Source organism: Thermochaetoides thermophila, assembly GCF_000221225.1.
Source record: "Thermochaetoides thermophila DSM 1495 unplaced genomic scaffold scf7180000011816, whole genome shotgun sequence".
In the NCBI taxonomy this organism is placed as follows: domain Eukaryota; kingdom Fungi; phylum Ascomycota; class Sordariomycetes; order Sordariales; family Chaetomiaceae; genus Thermochaetoides; species Thermochaetoides thermophila.
Genome location: NW_006383032.1, coordinates 91,731 through 110,886, shown reverse-complemented (window position 1 = coordinate 110,886; position 19,156 = coordinate 91,731). Strand labels below are relative to the sequence as shown.

Sequence of the window (19,156 nt, the reverse complement as noted above, 5' to 3'; positions counted from 1 at the left end):
TTTGTCCGGACTGAACATCTCAGTTGCACATCAGTGTACTGCATCAGCAATCCCAATTTATTACCGAGCTCGGTTTTTCGCTGGCCTTGAATAATTTCAAGATTTGAACTCTAGCAAGACTGCCGTTTCGTTGAACCACGGAATTGATAACTACCAGATAGCTAGTCTGTAAGCCTGCTCAATAAATCAGCCAACTCTGTTAAGAAACATCGGCACTCGGAACTTCGCTCAACACATTTGCTCTGCAACCAAAAATTGCGTTGTACTGTGGCAAAAGTGTCTGTGGCGCAGCCAACACGTTGGCCATATCCTGCGGCCCGTGATATTGACCGCGACATAAGCGGCTAAGTTAGGCAGCTTGGGCTATCCAGTGCAACTGCTGTCAGTGTAGCGGCGAAGGTAACCAATCCAGCCACATTCGGATCTGATATCCAGGCACCTGTGATCCCAGAACTTCTTTTGTTCGTGAGGCAATGCATCATTTGCAGTTAGGCAATCAGTATGGATACTTGGAAGTTGGAGGCCCAAGCGAGGAAGGCATATAAGAAGGCGCTTCACGACAATGTTGAAGGATACGAAGTCCAATCAGCCCACATGAATACTTGGATTGTGAACTGGAGAGTATTGCCACTGTCGGCTTTAAACATCCGCTTTGCTCGCCATCTAGCATTTCTCAGTTCGAACTTTACGTCAATAAACGATGATGACAACACAACAGGATATTTCCCCTTACCTTGCGTCGGTCAACAACGCCCACAAACAGCGGCGGCCAAGATTCTTCTGGAAAGTAACTCATTACGATACCCAGTCATGGGAGCACCCTTTTACCCGGGATCTCATTGCAGTCGACAGCTTGCGGGTGATTGCTACCGAAGAAGAGTTGAAGCGTGCTGTTGTCAATCACGCTTTCTGGGGGAGTAAGGAACCTAGTTGCTTCCTCTCCGTTTTTTCTGATTAGAAGCATGCCTATAATTGGGCCCAGAAGGCTGCCAGTCATGGATCTTGGGCGCGGGAGCCACCAGTTGCAATTCACACTATAGAATCTCGCCTTCTCCCATCGTCATGTGTTGTACTGGAGATGGACTCTCTGAAAAGCGTTTGGCCGGGACCTTTGGCGTTTCATAAACACTCCCAGAACGAGTGGATATTTCTTCATAAGATCCCTAAACAGGCTATTACTAGGACCCATCTAATACGTGGTAAGTAAGGATCGCAGTGATCTCTATAGAGGAGACTGTACAGGTTTATCCGAGCAAGCACTGACGCTCCGTTTGTACTAGACGACGAGCACAACAGAAAAAATTTGCTGCTTAGAAACCAAGAGATGTATGCGAAGAGTATTCAAGCTCTGATCGGCGACATATCTCGTCTCATAACAGCCAGATTTCTAGTCTTTCAGAAAATATTGTGGGTTACCAAGTTATATTTTCAAGCACCATCTTGAACTCACACGTAAATGAGCTAACAGCCATGATCGTAGAACATCAGATTATGCCGACCATTCTGAGATTCTCCAGCCAGTCACGACCAACGAAGAGAGCTTAGAACCTTCCTCAGCCTATAAAACTGCCCAGTCTACGGGCGTATATTTGATCTCAGCAGGCCCAACTATAAACTACCTACGCGAGGCAAAGAAAGTATATGAAGAACAGGTTAAGGCAAAGTGTGAGGAGTCGAATAAGGCAAGAAAAACTGCCAATGAGGATCCAAATCTTCAACAGGAGGCCAACACGTGCGCGAAATATGCTAAGCTCTCAAGTCCGCAACTCCAACACTCCCAACCAGTGCCAGTAGACAAGCATCCAAACCAATTTGATGATAAACAAGGTGAGAGTCACGCTGCTGGTGCAGGATTAACGAGATGCTGATGTAGCAGATGACGATCTTGCGTCCCGGATCAAGAGCCTTCAAATCTTGGAATGACACTCCCTAGCAACCCTGTTCACCAACGTTCATCAGGTTCAGCGCTGAGCAAATGCTAGTATTCGACAGAGTATGATTCTCGCTAAGAAGCCCAATGACGGGACATTCTACTATAGTGAGCGGAGATGCACATTGTTGCACGGCATGAGACCCCAATGAATTCAATAAGGATCTACGGATGTTTATTTCGCAACTGAGTTTCTCTTGGGCTGTGTCGCTCAGTAGGGGTCAGCGACATGGAAGCATGGGTCTCGGCAGTGCAAACAGAGCACTATTTGCGAAGAAGATTGAGCCCATCCAGATATATAAGGTGACTTATAGGCAAGTTTGCTTAGCTAAGGAACTAGTGGGATTCTGGCATCAGTTGAGCTTTTCTATTCTCTTTCTTTATTTCTTTGATGTCCTCTTCTCTACTTGCTTTTAATACTTCAGGCAGTAAGCAATACAACGAAGCTGGAAAATCTTCTCCTTGACACTCACTCTGGCTAGATCTCTTTTAATCGCAAGATGCAATCGTTGTTGTATCATTAGCCGAGAGCTTGCTGCAAGCCACATGACTGGTGCTACCTAAACTGAAATAAACATACTACTCTCTTGTAGATGTTTGTGTATTGGCGGAGGTTGAGCTATTGCAGTGAGTCTTCAATAATGTCTGTGAGCCAAAGATGGGGTTTGACAAAGCTTAATTACCTAGTCACATTAGGCGCCCTCGCAGTTTACCTATTGCAGAACATAAAAATACTCAATAAACCAGAGAGAAAAGTATAATGACAGATTTTCTTCGTCCTACTACCCTCTCAACTCCTCTAGCGTCATTTTTATATTAGCATTGCCGCTCAGAGTATTGGAAGGTTGGCGACAGCAGTCTTGGTTTGTGGTTGAGCGTAGAACTAGTTCCCTGTAAGCGGTTCATCAACCCCAAGAAAACCATCGCAGCATTCTTGCTACAAGAGCTTTCTCAGCAACAAAGCACAACTATCACAAGTATGTGACTTCTTAAGTCTCTATCTAGGTCACCATGGCCAATACACACAAGATACGAACCATCAAAACCAGAGATGCAAAGAGCCTAAGCCAGTAAACATACACTCTGGCGAAGAAGAGAAGAAGGCTGAGCAGCCTCCTCCAGAGGAAGTAACCAAAAACACCGTTCATCCCGAGTATGTCACGGAAAAGATGAGCGCTGCTGCGTAGGATCCTAGCCAACTTGGAACTTTGGGGAATGCTATCGTTCATGGATTATTCTGTTGGGAATAATAGAGGGAGATTTGGATATCGGGTTTTAGGAAACATCCTGATAAAATGAATTTGATGTCAGCTGTCATAAGGGGAATCAGCGCCAAGAAGTTTGAACATGAAGATGGAAATGCGCAAAGTGTAAAGCCGCCTTGAGTTGAACTTGGCTATTCGGCATTGTCCAGGTGGTTTCTACGGTTATAGATCCACCTGAATATTTAACGAGGCAATGAGATGAAGCTTTGAAAGTCCTTTAGTATGCCTTGTGGCTTAACCTCATTCAATCATTGGCTACGTCATAAACGAGGTCTCTCGTCATACAGTCATATCCATGGCGGTTACTGGGAGTCAATAGCACATCTTGTAACATATTTTATGATATTATCAGGTGCAAACCCAGCAGGTGAGCGAACATGAATGATTCTTTTGCGGAAAAATCACGAACGCCTGTTAACTCAGCCATTCTGTTTCATTCTGCCTTTAGTATGACTGCAAACATGCCAAGAATGGATACCTCACATCGCTGAGCAGGTAAGGTAGGGGCCAAATCTTAACACGGACAAAGTCAGCTAGCTTGTAAGTACATGTAGTCTGAAAGTATAAAACTATGTTTGTGATCAAGAACAAACTGCTTGAAGTCACGACTGTGTCGGCATACGGCCCATGATACACAGTTCTGTTGATCAATATAGCTCCCGTGTCTTCATGCTCGTTCAGCCTTGGCCCATACCTCCCCCAGTGCCATGAGCTTCCATATCGGCTCTTTCGGGTCACAAACTAACACCCAATCTCGAACAGACCCAGAAACTGGCGATATGATTGCTGCTGGCCACACCTCTCATCTAACTGGCAAGGAGCAGCTTAAGGGATGAGTTTGTTATGCATACGAATTGGTACAATCGGATGTCAAAGCTCCTTCTAACAGCTTCCATAGATGCACGGTATGCAGAGAATTGAGCAGACTGGGACACCATAGGTCCCCTAACTAAAATACATGTCATCAACACTAGAAAGGCTGTTGACTTGGGGTCCAGGTTATGAAGATAGATTACCTGAAATAAGCCCTCAATTTCTATCACCGCTGAAGCAAAGACGAATAGATGTTTGCTGATTGTACTTCTACGAATGCTATCATCAAGGTCAGGAATGTTCCAAGTGGCCGTATGAAGATATGAAATTGGATATTTTAATGTGTTGGTAGAGCAAGACTTGACGCTAACTCTCCTGACAGATACATCAGCCCTGCAAACTCCACCACGGTCTCAACCAACCTACCAGCATCACTTCCCGAAATTAGTGACAGCAATCTTGGTACTGTGGTTAAGCTCAATACTGTGTCCTCCCTCCCCACCACCCAGATAACTCAGAACAGCCAGAGCATTTAACGGTCAAAACGATCAAAAATGACGACTATGAGAGAACTCGGAGGCTGTAGTTGCCAGTCTAAAGAAAGCCACTTCTGGATCAACTTCACAAGTTAGGAGCCAATAATGCCGCAAGCTTCAGGGGCTTCAACAATCGGACCAGCTGCCCAAGGACGACTAAATCATATATGAACAAGCCTCTAATGCAGTCAAGCATACTTGCATGTTGTCCGTACAATCGGCACATGCCATAGGCGAATGCCCGACGCTGGCAGCCTCGAGCATACTTGTCGCCAATGAGAGGGGTAAGGAAAGCATTGTGACAACACAGCCGAAGTATACGATGGAGAAGTTTAATATCACGTCCCAGAGGCCTAACATCAGGCCAAGCATGGAGCTTGATAAGAACGGAGAGGTGGATTCTGCTAAACCATCAAAATCGTGATGGCTGTATCTGGCCTTCAGATGGAGTTGCTGTAGATGGTGAAATAGAGCTCGTATATCGCTTTTCCTGTCCGGGGAATTGTGATATTGTATTGGATTTAAGTATGCCTAGCAGCAAGCTTGACAAGATATTTCTAGATCAGGCTTTGTCGTTGCATGTTTCAGTCTCTTTTTCTTTATATAAACATGTCATAACCTTTGGGCATAGCCTACGGTAGGACCACAGTTGATGAAGACATGTACTGTCCATGTTAGCTAGGAAGGTCTTCTTGCTAAATGGGTTAAAACAGCAATGTAACTCTTGACTTTGCCTGTTCCCCAACCGACGTGACGTTAAATCGCATGCAACCCGACCACCGGGCACCACACGATGAAGGTTACATCCCGCTCCGTGGCTCAGGGAACTGTAGTAACCACAATGCAATCACTTTTTCCGCCACGGTAGATCATGATCGCTAGATCTGACACATGCGCACCAATCGGCAGGCTTGACGAGAGGTTACATCCCTTAGTTAAAGTTGACGGCAATAAAGATGACGTGGTAGCAAAGAAGGGGAGAAAACCTGGTTGGAGCGCATAAGCGGGCCTAGGATGCCCTCGACCCTTCTGGGTATATTAAAATGCAGGAACGATCTTTAGCCGCCGTCAACCTGCTGAGAGGATGGACGGTTCTTATACGACTCTTGGTGGTATTGATATTGTCGGAGGGATATATGTCCTAGGGAGGGGCCTCGGGGGCAGCAGTATATGAACTCCGTCGTCCCAGAACTTTAAGATCATCTGGTCGTTAGCCCGCTCTCAATTCCTCAACCCCAAGGCGACCACCCCCTCCCCCTGACGAACTCTCAAGATGAAGGCCTCCATCGCGCTATTCGCCCTCCTCCCCAGCGCCATCACAGCGCGCTCCCTCCACCGTAGGTCCTGCACCTCACCTCCGAAGAACAACACTTGCGTTCTCCCCTCAACCTGGTCCTGGACCTCCACCGGCCCGCTCATCGGCCCCAAAGACGATGGTCGCAACCTCGCTGGCATCAAGGACCCCTCCGTAATCTTTTACGACGGCGTTTACCACGTCTTCGCCAGCACCGCCAAAGAAGAGGGCTACAACCTGGTCTACATGAACTTCACCTCGTGGGAGGAGGCCCCGAACGCCGAATTCTTCTACCTCGACCAGGCTCCCCTCGGACCAGGGTATCGTGCCGCGCCGCAGGTCTTCTGGTTCGAGCCTCATAAGTTGTGGTACCTCGTCTATCAGAACGATAACGCCGCGTACTCGACCAACCCGGATATCTCGAACCCAGCGGGGTGGACTGCGCCGAAGACGTTCTACCCCGAGATGCCACAAATTATCAAGGATCATATTGGACCTTACTACTGGGTGGATATGTGGGTTATTTGCGACGAGAAGTTGTGCCATCTGTTCTCGTCGGACGATAACGGGCAGCTGTACCGGTCGGAGACGAATATTGAGGACTTCCCTGAAGGCATGAGCGAGCCGGTTATCGTGATGTCGGATCCAGATCGGTGGAGACTCTTCGAGGCTTCATGCATCTATCGCGTCAAGGGTGCTAGGGAGGATCAGAAGTACCTCCTGTTGGTTGAGGCCATTGGCACAGATGAGCAGCGCTGGTTCCGGTCCTGGACGTCATCCAAGATTGAGGGCCCGTGGACGCCGCTTGCACATGAGGAGGATAATGCTTGGGCAAGGTCAAATAATGTCGTGTTTGAGGAGGGCGTTGATGCTTGGACGAAGAGCATTAGCCATGGCGAGATCGTCCGGACTCATGTCGACCAGACGCTGACGATCGAGCCGTGCGGGATCGAATTCTTGTATCAGGGGATGGACCCGAGTTTCTCTCACCTCCCGTATAATGCTCTTCCGTGGAGGCTGGCATTGATCAGGCACAACTGGGAGTGCACTTGCTCATGAGAAGGTGGCTAGGAAACAAGTAATTAGAGCACTCGGAATAGCACCTGAATACATGTATCAATTTGCTTCTTGTACTTATCTTGGACATCAAACTTTTGACTATGACAGTTTTGGTGGTATCGTTAACGCGGGTCTGTCGGGTTTCTGTATCTTAGCAAGCTCCAACAACAGCTGGTCCACACAGACCGCTCTATCCTCTTCCCTTAGTGCTTTGAGAGCCCGCTGTAGGCCTTGCTCAGCGACAGCTCTCGCAACTCGTCTCCCTTCATAGGTACTTGTCAGCCACGTAGCTATCCTTGACAGTTTCCGCATTTCCAAATTAACTGGGATGTGGTGCAACCACGGAACGAGCCTCTCATCATGCAGTTTCCTGAGCATTGTCACCTTGAGCACAGCTGACCGCGATTAATGCAACTTCACAGTCTTCCCACTGATTCTATTCTCATATATCAAAGACCAACTTCAACTTGAGGCGGCACCTTAGTATTTTCTCTCATAAATGTCAAAGAACGACTCCTGAGTGATGTATTTGTCTTGATGACACTGGATGACATCCGTAAAGAATACGCTGAATTGCTTGATGGGGAAAGTTTGGTCTGCTACAGCGTGAAGAGTACCGTCTGGCTTTCGCCGGGGGTATCGGTACTTGGTCTCGGTGTTTAATCCCTGAAAGGGCAACAAAACGTTGATGGTGGAATACCCTCCAGTCGACACTGTTGACCCTGACGTCTAGGGTCGAACCAACAAAGTGCAACCTGTCTCGCTTATCTTCCCAAGATATGTCGGACTCTTCGTTGTAGGCGAAGCCTTCTGTGACATGACCATAGGCAGGCTGGGATAGAGGACGTTGCCAATGGCAGACACTGAACAGGCTTGAGAGGATGGGAATGGCCCCCTTGAGTGCGATGAAGGTTGTTGGGCTCAGAGGAAGACCGTGAAGACTTGTATTCTGGTGTCGACAGATATCCTTGGACGCTGACACATCAGTCAAGAACGGCACGCCATAATTTTCAACTTGAACGAGGCCATCATCGCGGGGTTTGAACAGCCACCTCGACTTTTTGCAATCCTGTGTCAACAAATCCCACATCGGACGTCAGCTGATGTCCGTCATCTTGAGTGTCTTCGGGTCCCAAATTGCCTTTCGACAACAGAACCCGCGGCTCATCCAGCCGGTGACCGAGAACCCCAGATCTTTAACACACCCTTCATAACTGTGCCATTAACCGATTGATGCAAAAACTGCCTCAACTTTTTCAGGTCCCTCCAAAAGGCTAGGATGCTCGCACTTAACTTGTCCCTTCTGCTTTACACACCCCGAAATAAATCGATTCCCACATCTGCATGACTTCTTCCGCATTTTGGCAAATCCGAGCTCCACTCACGGTCAGAAAGGACTTGACCAATCTCTCATGGATATTTTCAAAGAAATCCTCCACGATAGTCTCATTCCTCTCGCTTGCGAAGGCATGCCACGCGTCGAAACCAAGAGGTGGCGATCAAGAAATGCTGAAACTTGGGAGGCTCCAAATTGACGAAAGGACTCAACTGGATAATTTACCGCAAATACGGAGTTCGGTGTGGTTTTCGGAGAGGGTTGGAGTAAGGGAGGGGTGTAAGGCGCTGAGGAAGTGAGAGGAGAAAAGAATGGAAGAGTGGAGAGGGACCAAAGGACAGAACAGGCGCAGGGAGCCAATGACTTAAGTGTTTTGCTGAATAGTTTGCCCAAGAAAAGAAAAGTTGAGACTCCGGTGCCTCCATAATGCCGACGAGAACTACTGATCCGAACTGTCCGTTTACCTGATGGAAATGTGACCCTGTAGGATCGTGGCAATTGCCAACAGAGGTTGAGTGCTGAGTTACCACTCTAGCACATCAGTTTTGTTATCAGACTTCGTGATTGTCAAGAAAGTCAAGCTGACCAGCAGCATTTTCTGCGTCTTCGGGGATCGTCGCATATCTGGCTCGAGACGCGGCTTGAAGGGCACCATACAGAAGACGACTAGAGCGCAGGAGACAAATGATGATAGATCGAGATTATTCAAGAAAAACGGAGTCGTGACTGCAAAGATAGCGGCGGCAGTGGATGAAGCTTGGTACTGTGTAGAAGAGCCTAAAAGTGACGAGAAGGAGGACACGGAGAGGTATATATGATGTTGAACCAATCCCAGAAAAGAGGATACTGAGTGTCAGAGCAGGCTAGGTACACATGACAATCTTAGTTCAATTGGGGTGTAGTGGGCCAGAGGTGTTCACATAGAAAAAGAATGATGAATCCATTCTCAGCGCGATAGCAGCTCGCAGCTGTCAGTGAGATGTCCACGGGAAACAACTACGTTTGAAGCGACAGAAACGACTGGGGACGGGGCAGACTTAGCGGTCGCAGCCCTTCATGGCGCCTGGCTACTTGAAAAAAAAAGACAGAACGATCCAGGACGGCCTCAGATGGGAGTACGATACTCTGGACTGAAAGCCATGCCCGCCAAAGTAAAGCATAGGAGAGCCGCAGCGACCGAGAACATGATGTTGGAAACAGTGTCAAGATGGCCGCGCGGTTGTTGGGGCGATCAAGGCAATCGAGATCCGTGTTTGCAGACTCTCCATTTACTACTGCACTATGCCGCTTCCCTAAGCTGAAACGATGATTAATATGCAGTAAGTTCTAACAACTATGCCTTGACAGCCGGCTTAACAACAGTGAAGGTCTAGTGTAACCTCTTCCACAGTCTCAAGCGTCTCTTCAGCCGCAAATCTCCCAGAAAGAGGGGACGGAAGGAACACTCATGGCACGGAGATTCGGAGAGAGACAGTCGGTCCGGACCCATGTCGAGATTAATTCCAGATCGACGTACCAACATCTTATCACCGAATTCCTCGAAGTACACTTGAAGACGTTGGCATAGTCACGACTGGTCCTGAGACTGGAAATATTTGGGACGAGAACAGCGCACGAGCCGAGAGGGGTCGAAGGAGTGGATTTATCTCGGAGCTGGGTACAAAGATGGAATGACAGCTTTCTCAACTCGTGGTAGAAATTGAGAACACGCGAAGTTAGAAGCCGGAATCGTCAGTGTTCGCTTCGATCTCGGTGGAAACAACCTCGGGATCGAAGGGCAAAGGAACCCCTAAGTAATCCTCCTGAGATGGGGGATCCAATGAGTCTCGGCAGAGTGGCTCCGAGTCCCCGACCTTATCGATAGAAGCCTCGGCCACGCAACAACCTACATCCGCTCATGATGTCAACTCCACGACACTTCGCCTGCCCGACTTCCTGCTCCTTCCTGCTTGTTGCTAGACGCGGTCGGACCGATGTGCTGATCGCTCGATCTATCATTTAAGCTGGCAACTATTTCGTAACTCCATATTTCAAAACTTCCCTCTCGTCCGCGCTGCTTTCCTTCACTGGAGGACAGCAAGGCCATCACTGGCTACCAAGATGCTCCCCTCGGAAGCATTGAGCGCGTCAACCAATCGATGCACCGTCTACCCTGAAAACTACCAATTACATGTCGTGAAATGGATAACATGGACGAGCCCCCAAAGATAAAAGACAAAAAGGTAGATTGCTAGATTTTCGGTCCGATGAACACTTTTGACGGTGGCCGAAGTGTTGGAGTCTGCCTGCGGCTTAGGTCCAAGGGGTCCAGCCCTATGAGTTCCTCTAGTCATCTTTAGTGGTGTATTTTCTTTTAAGCAAAACCCCACAACTTGAGCTGAGTCAACATGGCCTGCTGGTGAGAGCAAGTAAAAAATATTCACAGAACCACGGATGACCTCGGGTCATATGATAAAAGGAAAATGCCATGAGATGTGCAACCATCCACACTTTGTTCTCTGCGGATTTAAGGCAAGCTATTCCCTGTGAGAATCCTGGACCAACGTTCCTTCGGCGCTCTCCATTGCCAAAACAGCTTAACTAGTCGCGTGCGCCAAGGCTGATAGTGGAGCCCTGCGGCCTCTTGACGGATAGCCAAGCCACGGCGGATCCGTAGCTTAGCTTGGCTTGGCTATTTGGGGGCCGTTTTGATAGATCTGACACTCGGGATATAAGGAAGCTGGACACAACACCAAGCTTGTCTTCCATCTTTTTTAAAGTCCGAGACGTCACATGAAAAACTGGAAGGTCTTAAGCCATCTTGAGTGTGGGCAGCTTTCGCAATGTCGCCCTCTCTTCTCTTTTTCTTCCTTTCGGGGCTGGCTTACGCAAGCGAATCCGAAGCCACGCCCAAGCAATTCAAGTTCACAGAAAACACACATATCTTTGGAGCAGACGGGCCATGGCACGGCGTTGAAGTCTCGATCGGCGACCAGCCAACTCTGATGATTCCAGGTCGCTCCTGGGAGAGCTATGTCATCACGACTGACTACTGCAAGGCGACCTCTGGAAGTGCAACCTGCGAAGTTGGCGCCTATGACCCCTCGCGTTACGGAAAGACGGTACCGGAGCTTGATCACGTAACCTTCTTCACGCAGAATGCAACCCGTGGAATAAAGACGACCGGAACCTCACGAATGGTGTTCGACTCCGTCACTTTGGACGGCGTCGGAACCGTCCCCGACCACACCCTGGCGCTAATCGAGAACGAGTCACAGATGCTCGAATACCCCAACGGGAAGCGCTATCCCATCATGACTGGATGCTTGAGTCTGGGTTCACTAGCATCCAAGTCCATATTCTGGACTCCTGATCAAAAACTCATGGACGTCGATGTTGGGAACATGATCGCCTATTACCTCGCGGGAAATGACGTGATCCCTTCGGCATCTTACGGTTTTCACTACGGTTCGGCCTTGCCTTCAAGCAAGATCCCAGGCTCACTCATCTTCGGTGGATACGATCGCAACAGGGTTATTGGCAGAGTTGATTCGCAGGGCTCCTATATCGATGGTTCATTTGTGCTCCGACGGCTAGCAGTCAACACCTTTGAAGGCAGCGCGCCCTTCGAGATGACCGGCGTCCAGATCATCCCTGGCACGTACAAGTACAGCACAGACACCGGCATTTCGGTCCGGCTTGATGCCTGCAGTCCCTATCTCACTCTTCCTTCAGATGTGTGCAAAGGGATCGCATCTTATCTCCCTATCTATCATCATGAAGGGCTGGATCTCTGGCTGTGGAACACAAGTCATCCGGGGTACAAATTGATTGTTGAGTCTGCGTCGGCGCTGACCTTCGACTTCGATGCTGGTGAACGGGGGAAGTCAACTACGATTCATCTTCCTTTGATGCAGCTCAATCTCACATTGGGGCCTCCCTTCACCGGTGAGATTCCCGGTATGGAGGGGAAGGAAGTGCCGTACTTCCCCTGCCACAGCAGTCCCGGGCATTCAGGTGCATGGGTACTTGGGAGACCAATTTTCCAGTCCTTGTTCATCGGGGCAAACTTTTTGACCAAGCAATTGTGGCTTGCGCAGGCCCCGGGCCCGAAGATCCCTTCAGAATCAGATATCGTGAAAATTGGCAGGTACGATTATGACATTGAGTCAAGCAAGATGAAATGGACCGATACGTGGAATGCTGTCTGGAGGGGATTGAGCCAGGACGAAGCCCTCATCGCGCGAGGATTGTATGAACCGGAACGGCGGCCGTCATCATCGGCTGGTACAGGCAATGGTGGATCTGGAGGAGGAGGAGGTTCCCAAACCGGTTCCTCTGACTCTAACCGCTCGTCGGCGTCAACCATTGTTGGGTCAAGGTTCGGAAAGTTTGTGATGCTTGCCAGTATGCTTGCGGTAGTAGCTCTCTAATCTTAATGTCAGGTACCGCATGTACCTGGTGGCTTGTGCGTCGACTGGACACCTCAGCTGTCACGCCCATTCCAGAGAGGCGGGGAAATAGATTTGGGACAAACCTCTCTGGATTTGAGACATCTCATTATATGAGGCCCTCTCTACAAATCTGTTAGCGCAAGCCTTGAAATATTTATGCAACAGAGTCCAATCAATTTTTTAAAGTATAGAAACTAAGTGATAAAGTACTAAAGTCTACCGTCTGAGATTTTTTAGATACAACTTAAAGAGTATACGTTGAAAAGAAAACTGTGACGAGTCAGCTAGCCTTCCAGAAATGGGTTCCGGTTTAGTCCAAGACCTATGGATCTTGAGAGACACGAGTCTTCACATATAGATTCAGAAGCATTGGGGTCATCAGTTGGTTTGGGCAACTGTTTGTATCGCTGGCTGAGGAACGCTTCATCCTCCGCTACCTACAAGGAATCTATCTAGTTTATATACTCAAACCTTTCTTTGTTACTTAAGGGTCTTTTAGTTCTTCGTCAGTATCTCTTGGCCTGGCGACCTCTCGGACTGCATGAGCCGAGTTTTATTGGTCTTTTGGGCCCAACTAAAGCTTTTCCCGCGTGGTGCCCTTTTTTGATCGTAGTAAAAATACCGTTCTCTGCTCTGTTTTCCCCCTCTAAGAGCTTGTTAAGTTGCAAACGAATGCAAAACTTATAGTTTTGCGTGCTTCTCTGTTACATGGACACGGCAGTCCAAGGAGAAGAAATATCCTTGACAGCCAACATATAGAACACCTGTGATATAAGAGCTGAGAAGGGCAAAAGGCATATTTGATTGGTAGAGCCCAGAAAATATAAAGGGGTGCCAATAATGAGTTAGATAACCTTGCCACACTGAGGAAAACCCCTGAAGATCCCCGGATACCGCGAGTTACTCACGAGGGTAAAGGGATTTTATAAAGGGGGTTTGCTTGTACATAATGAAGGATTTCTCTTGGTTTTCCTCTCCCAAACACAAGGACACTGAGGACAAAGATTACTACACGTAGCAATTGACCTCGTTGTGCACCTCACATCGTCAATGATCATCATCTGACTCATTTGACTCATTGTCGATCCCTGCCTGCACAAGACCAATTCACCTGTTACATGGCCTGAGAGATTGCTACCATTCAAGATACAACTCCTATCACACCCTTGTAAGATGGAGATAGTCGGCTGTGGGTGACGGTTCGTTGGGGTCAACACACGGCAATGGCGCTGGTCAACAGTAGCGCACAAATGGATATCATTGATTGGGGGTACGTTAACGGGCACCGAGTACCCTTGCGAGGGAAGGATGAAGAATTTACGGCCAAAGGACCGTTTCGCACTAAGAACATTGCGTAGGAAACAGAACCTCGTGATATCACTGTGGCAGGCAAGACAGTAACAATCGCATTTAACATTGTGGACATGAAATGAGAGAAATATAACTTTAGGTGTACCATGGCACCAGGCTTATGACCCAGATATCGACTGGAAGGGAGGTGGCCACCTACAAACCGCGGGATCGGTCTTATCCGACCAGTGCGATGGGGCGCATAAGTGCAGAGTCGCGGGCAATGGGAGCCCATGTGGAGGCTCGCTCCCGGATTCGCCGCACGAGTCAGACGGCACCACGGGCGCGAAAGGTTCGGGAAGTAGCGATAGCCGACCTGGTGGTTGTACAGGATCGACGATACCAACAGCAACGGCTGCGATCTCTCAAAGTGACGGTGATGTCGGTCGACGAAGACCAGAATCTTGCTGTGTAGGCTTGAGTCACTCCCAGCGAGGCGTCCGCTATTCAGCAAGAAGAGGCACTTACGATAGAGGAGAAGAAGTGGAATGAGATTCCCCCTGAGTATCGAGGACACTCAGCATTTTAAGCCAAGCATTGGAGGGACTACCGGAGCATGAGCCGTTCGACCAAATCAAACTAGAGGAGGGTCACACACATGGCCGCATCGGGATAAATGAGTATTACATGCTTGTTGTAACGATTCCACAAGCTCCTGAGATGGGTTCGAAGGTAGTGGCCAAGTCGTAGAACCTGAGAGCCTGGGGTCCTCAGACAGTAGAGTATGGGATTCACTGCGGTCACCAGTCGTTGGTTGACAACTGTTTCTATTGCTGATTGAAGAGTCCTCGTCATGACTTTGGGGATGGGTGATTCTATAAACAAATTGATATTTAAAGCCGTCAGTTTGCCTATCCTTCTGCCATTACCTGTTTTGTTATGATTGAAAACTTTCTCGCAGTTATCGCAGTGTATAGCAGCGCGAGAACTGCGACAATTGCGCTTCTCCATATGATTGGTCCGCCTTTCGACTCCACTCAGAATCTTCCTATTGGTCGCCTCCTACGCCGTTTGTGGGGCAGCCGCCGAGCTCATTGCCATCCGTAACATTTGCGCATACCTTAAGCGATCGTACATATGTGTTTCCCCACTTCAATGCGGACCGCAGCTCTCGAAGCCAGACTTTGATGCACCCACTAAGCGGATTCTGGCCCTCGTGCATCCGAGTAGCACACCGCCGGCCTTGGTCACTGGGTTTGCAGAAGAGGTTCCATGAGAGAACTGGGAACTACACAAACGCACAGAAAAACTACAGCCTCACAACTCAACACTGCATTACAACACCAACACGCCAATCCCGTGCCATGGCCGCTGTCATCTAACTTCCAATCCAAGATCCCGTACCCTTCTTTCGGATGGTTGTGCGATGTCTCAGCCATCCCCCAGACCCAAGACAAAGTCAGGGTCTTAGATGGACCCGCGGAGTTCCCTACCCCGCATCAACCCACATTCCCGGATCCACACAGAATCCACCGGAGCGATCCAGGGGCGGAAATCCTCGGCTCAGTGGCTTTTGGCGTCGCCGACCGTTGGCCGTTGGGTGTTCATCCGCTGGGTTTGGTTGATTTGGGGAAGGTGAAGAGAAAAGTGAGGGAGCTTACTGCATACAGATGAACAGTTTGGGCTTGATAAAGGGTTAGAGGATATTGCTGAGAAGAATGCTGATATGCTATATATACTGAGTGATAGTCGCATGGTAAATGCCCCAAACTCTTCTTTCAGAGACTTTTAGTGCACCATGACCCTGTCCCCTCACAGCGTCATGCGGGGAATGCGGGGACATAACCAAATCACCAGACATGGGCAATTGATAAACCTCATCTCACCGTTTTCAATCAGCTCTCACCACACCCCGTTGGACAACTAACTCCCTGCAGCATGCCAACCGGAACCAGCAGTAGCTGGATGAAGTGGAAAGTGGGAACCGCCGCCCTGGGAAGAAACCCACAGGTCACTTGACATGGTCCCGTCATGGGACCGGGGGCACCACTTTCTCGGGCCGCTGCCAACCCGGTTGACCCGTTGGGATGCAGCTCCCGTCTCTTTTAAGCCGTACAGCTAGCTTGTCCATCCGTATCCTCCCTATCAAACCGCCGGTCGCCGGCCGTAGAGTTCACAGGACCAGGGGCCCGCCCGCCCACGCAATAAATAACCCCCCGGATCGGGATGGGGGAGTTTTCGCTCAGGTTTCCCTTCATCTGACGTTCTGGAACAAGAGCAAAGAGTTCCAAATTCAGGGTCTGGGATTTGAATCTCAAACATATCAGCTTACCTTACCCACCCACCTTTGAAGCTCATCCTGTTTGATCAGAATCTATCCTGCGCTGAGCCTCTTTATACCAAACAAACTGGTCAGAGTAACAACCTCCCTACCGTACCCTCCAATAACCTCAACGCCTGGCCCTTCGCCCTCCCATTGACATCCCTTCCCCATTCCTACCTACCCTAACCCGAACACCGGCCCGAACCTGCGCCCCACACCCCGCACTACTAGGTGAACGCTGAATTGCCGTGCCTCAACCCCAAGAAAAATGATACCCCTGCTCCGCGCAACAACGACAACCCCGCCAACCAGCCGGGTCTTTCGGCATGGCGGGCGGCACGTGGCTGCGGCTGCCGTGGCCTGCAGGCCGGCAGTCCGATTTGCGTCGACATCGGCGGGAGTTAATAACGCTTCTTTTTCCGCTTCAGCTTCATCTGCAACAGGGCTCACGAGCAACACACAGTCCGGTATAACAGCTGCGGGGACGGGGAACTCCGCCGGCATTAAGGCCTTGAGGACACAGCAACAGCAGAGGTGGTCTTCGACGACAAAATTACCCACGACATCTGGACCTGCGCCAGCAGATCAGCAAGACAAGATGTACACGACAGCGTTTGCCTTCTTCGAGGCGCTCTGGGACGCCGGCGTGACACATGTGTTTGTCAACCTGGGCTCGGACCATCCCAGCATCATCGAGGCGATGGTCAAGGGGCAACGGGAGAAGAGGGATCGGTTTCCAAGGATTATTACCTGTCCTAATGAGGTGTGTCCCTTCATGACGAGTTGGTGTTCAAACAAGAGCTGATGATGGGAATAGATGGTAGCCATGTCCATGGCCGACGGCTACGCCCGCCTAACAGGCAAACCCCAAGCCGTCATCGTACACGTCGACGTCGGCACGCAGGGTCTCGGCGCCGCCGTACACAACTCCTCAACTGGCCGGGCCCCCGTGCTAGTCTTCGCCGGCCTCTCGCCCATCACGCAAGAAGGAGAGCTGCGCGGCTCCCGCACCGAGTTCATCCACTGGATCCAGGACGTGCCAGACCAAAAGCAGATCGTCGCACAGTACTGCCGGTACGCAGGTGAGATTAAGACTGGTGTCAACATCAAGCAGATGGTCAATCGCGCACTGCAGTTTGCGAAGTCGGCGCCGCAGGGGCCGGTGTATCTGTGCGCCAGCCGTGAGGTTATGGAGGCAGAGATCCAGCCTTATGAGCTCAAACAGGAGCAGTGGGAGCCTGTTGAGCTCGGTGGGCTGCCGGAGGTCGCGGTAAGGAAGATTGCCGATGCGCTGGCAGGCGCGAAAGAGCCGTTGTTGGTTACGGGGTATGCTGGGAGGAATCAGAAAATTCCGGGGGCGTTGGTCGAGTTGGCGAATACTGTTAAGGGTCTGCGTGTGCTGGATACTGGTGGCAGCGATATGTGCTTCCCGGCGGACCATCCGGCGTGGTTGGGGCTGAAGTATGGCGTGGATGATGCCGTCCGAACGGCGGACGTCATTGTTGTGCTGGACTGTGACGTTCCATGGATCCACACGCAATGCAAGCCGCGTGACGACGCTAAAATCTTCCATATTGATGTTGACCCTCTGAAGCAGATGATGCCTGTCTTCTGGATGCCGGCGCAGGCTCGGTATCGTGCTGATGCGCTGACATCGGTTGAGCAGATCACTAACTTGCTGAAGTCGGACGCAAGCTACGCGTCGCAACTCAAGGGCGAGGAGCGTGACAAGATGTGGGCTACGCTGCAGGAGTCCTACCAGAAGCGCCTCGTGCAAATCGCCGAGCGCGCAAAGCCCCTCGACAACGGCGAGTTCGGCACTACTTATCTCTGCGCCAAGCTGCGTGAGATGTGTCCGCAGGACACGATCTGGGCTATCGAGGCCGTGACTAACACGCTGTTCGTGCACGATGGCATCCGGCCGACACTGCCCGGCCACTGGATCAACTGCGGTGGGGGCGGTCTCGGGTGGTCGGGCGGTGGCAGCCTGGGCATCAAGTTGGCGACCGACTACGAGGCTCAGCTCCGCGGCGAGAAGGCCGGCAAGTTTGTGGTCCAGATCGTTGGCGACGGGACGTACCTGTTCTCTGTGCCCGGAAGTGTCTATTGGATCTCCAAGCGGTACAACATCCCGGTGCTGACCATCGTCTTGAACAACAAGGGTGAGTGAACCACGTACACTCACGCTCCACTGATAGCGGCCACTGACGTGTGTAGGTTGGAATGCTCCTCGCCGATCGCTTCTGCTCGTCCATCCTGACGGACTGGGCTCCAAGGCGACCAACGAAGAGATTAACATTTCCTTTGATCCCGTGCCTGACTATGCTGGCATCGCTAAGGCGGCTGCCGGTGGCGATCTCTTTGCCGCGCGCGTGGATAAAGCGGCTGACTTGGAAAGGGTGCTCTCTGAGGCCATCAAGGCTGTTCAAGGGGGACAGACTGCGGTCGTTGACTGCAAAGTTGCCATGGGTTGCTGAGTCGCATGGTTATCTGGACATCACGTGTAAATATTTTGAAGGGAGCTTCGTCAGATGGGACTCGAGTTTAAAGCATTGGCAATGGTTCGTGGTTGACATTTGACATCATGTTGATCTCATCATCCGCTCAGAGTGGATTGAAACTGCCGCTGGATGGAATGGCTCAATAGACTATGAACGTTGAATGACTCTGGAATATTCTTCTCAAGCGTAACTCTAATTTGAGCGGACCACGTCGAAATGTAAGAAACCATCCAAAGATAAGGTTGGATGAAACAGCGAAACCTGGGAAGGATGTCGCAGTACTTGAACCCCTGGTCCCCTCCACCCAGCCAGCTGGCACGGCCTGCTACCGGACCCCGCCCAATGAGCACAGACCACGCCGCCGCTGTTGTGCCCC

General features: G+C 50.3%; 3 protein-coding genes across 3 annotated transcripts; all 3 read left to right on the top strand.

The window, feature by feature from the left end:
• Window positions 1–5,817: 5,817 nt before the first annotated feature.
• Window positions 5,818–6,897, top strand: CTHT_0021420 (uncharacterized protein; the record flags this gene model as incomplete). Its single annotated transcript, XM_006692549.1, has 1 exon — window positions 5,818–6,897. One exon carries the CDS (start codon window positions 5,818–5,820, stop codon window positions 6,895–6,897), a length of 1,080 nt encoding a protein of 359 aa, XP_006692612.1.
• Window positions 6,898–11,055: 4,158 nt separating this feature from the next.
• CTHT_0021410 (uncharacterized protein) lies at window positions 11,056–12,645 on the top strand (the record flags this gene model as incomplete). The annotated part of the gene is made up of 1 exon (XM_006692548.1): window positions 11,056–12,645. One exon carries the CDS (start codon window positions 11,056–11,058, stop codon window positions 12,643–12,645), a length of 1,590 nt encoding a protein of 529 aa, XP_006692611.1.
• Window positions 12,646–16,547: 3,902 nt separating this feature from the next.
• On the top strand, window positions 16,548–18,756 carry CTHT_0021400 (putative thiamine pyrophosphate binding protein; the record flags this gene model as incomplete). Its single annotated transcript, XM_006692547.1, has 3 exons — window positions 16,548–17,042; window positions 17,097–18,441; window positions 18,497–18,756. 3 exons carry the CDS (start codon window positions 16,548–16,550, stop codon window positions 18,754–18,756), a joined length of 2,100 nt encoding a protein of 699 aa, XP_006692610.1.
• Between the last annotated feature and the right edge of the window lie 400 nt (window positions 18,757–19,156).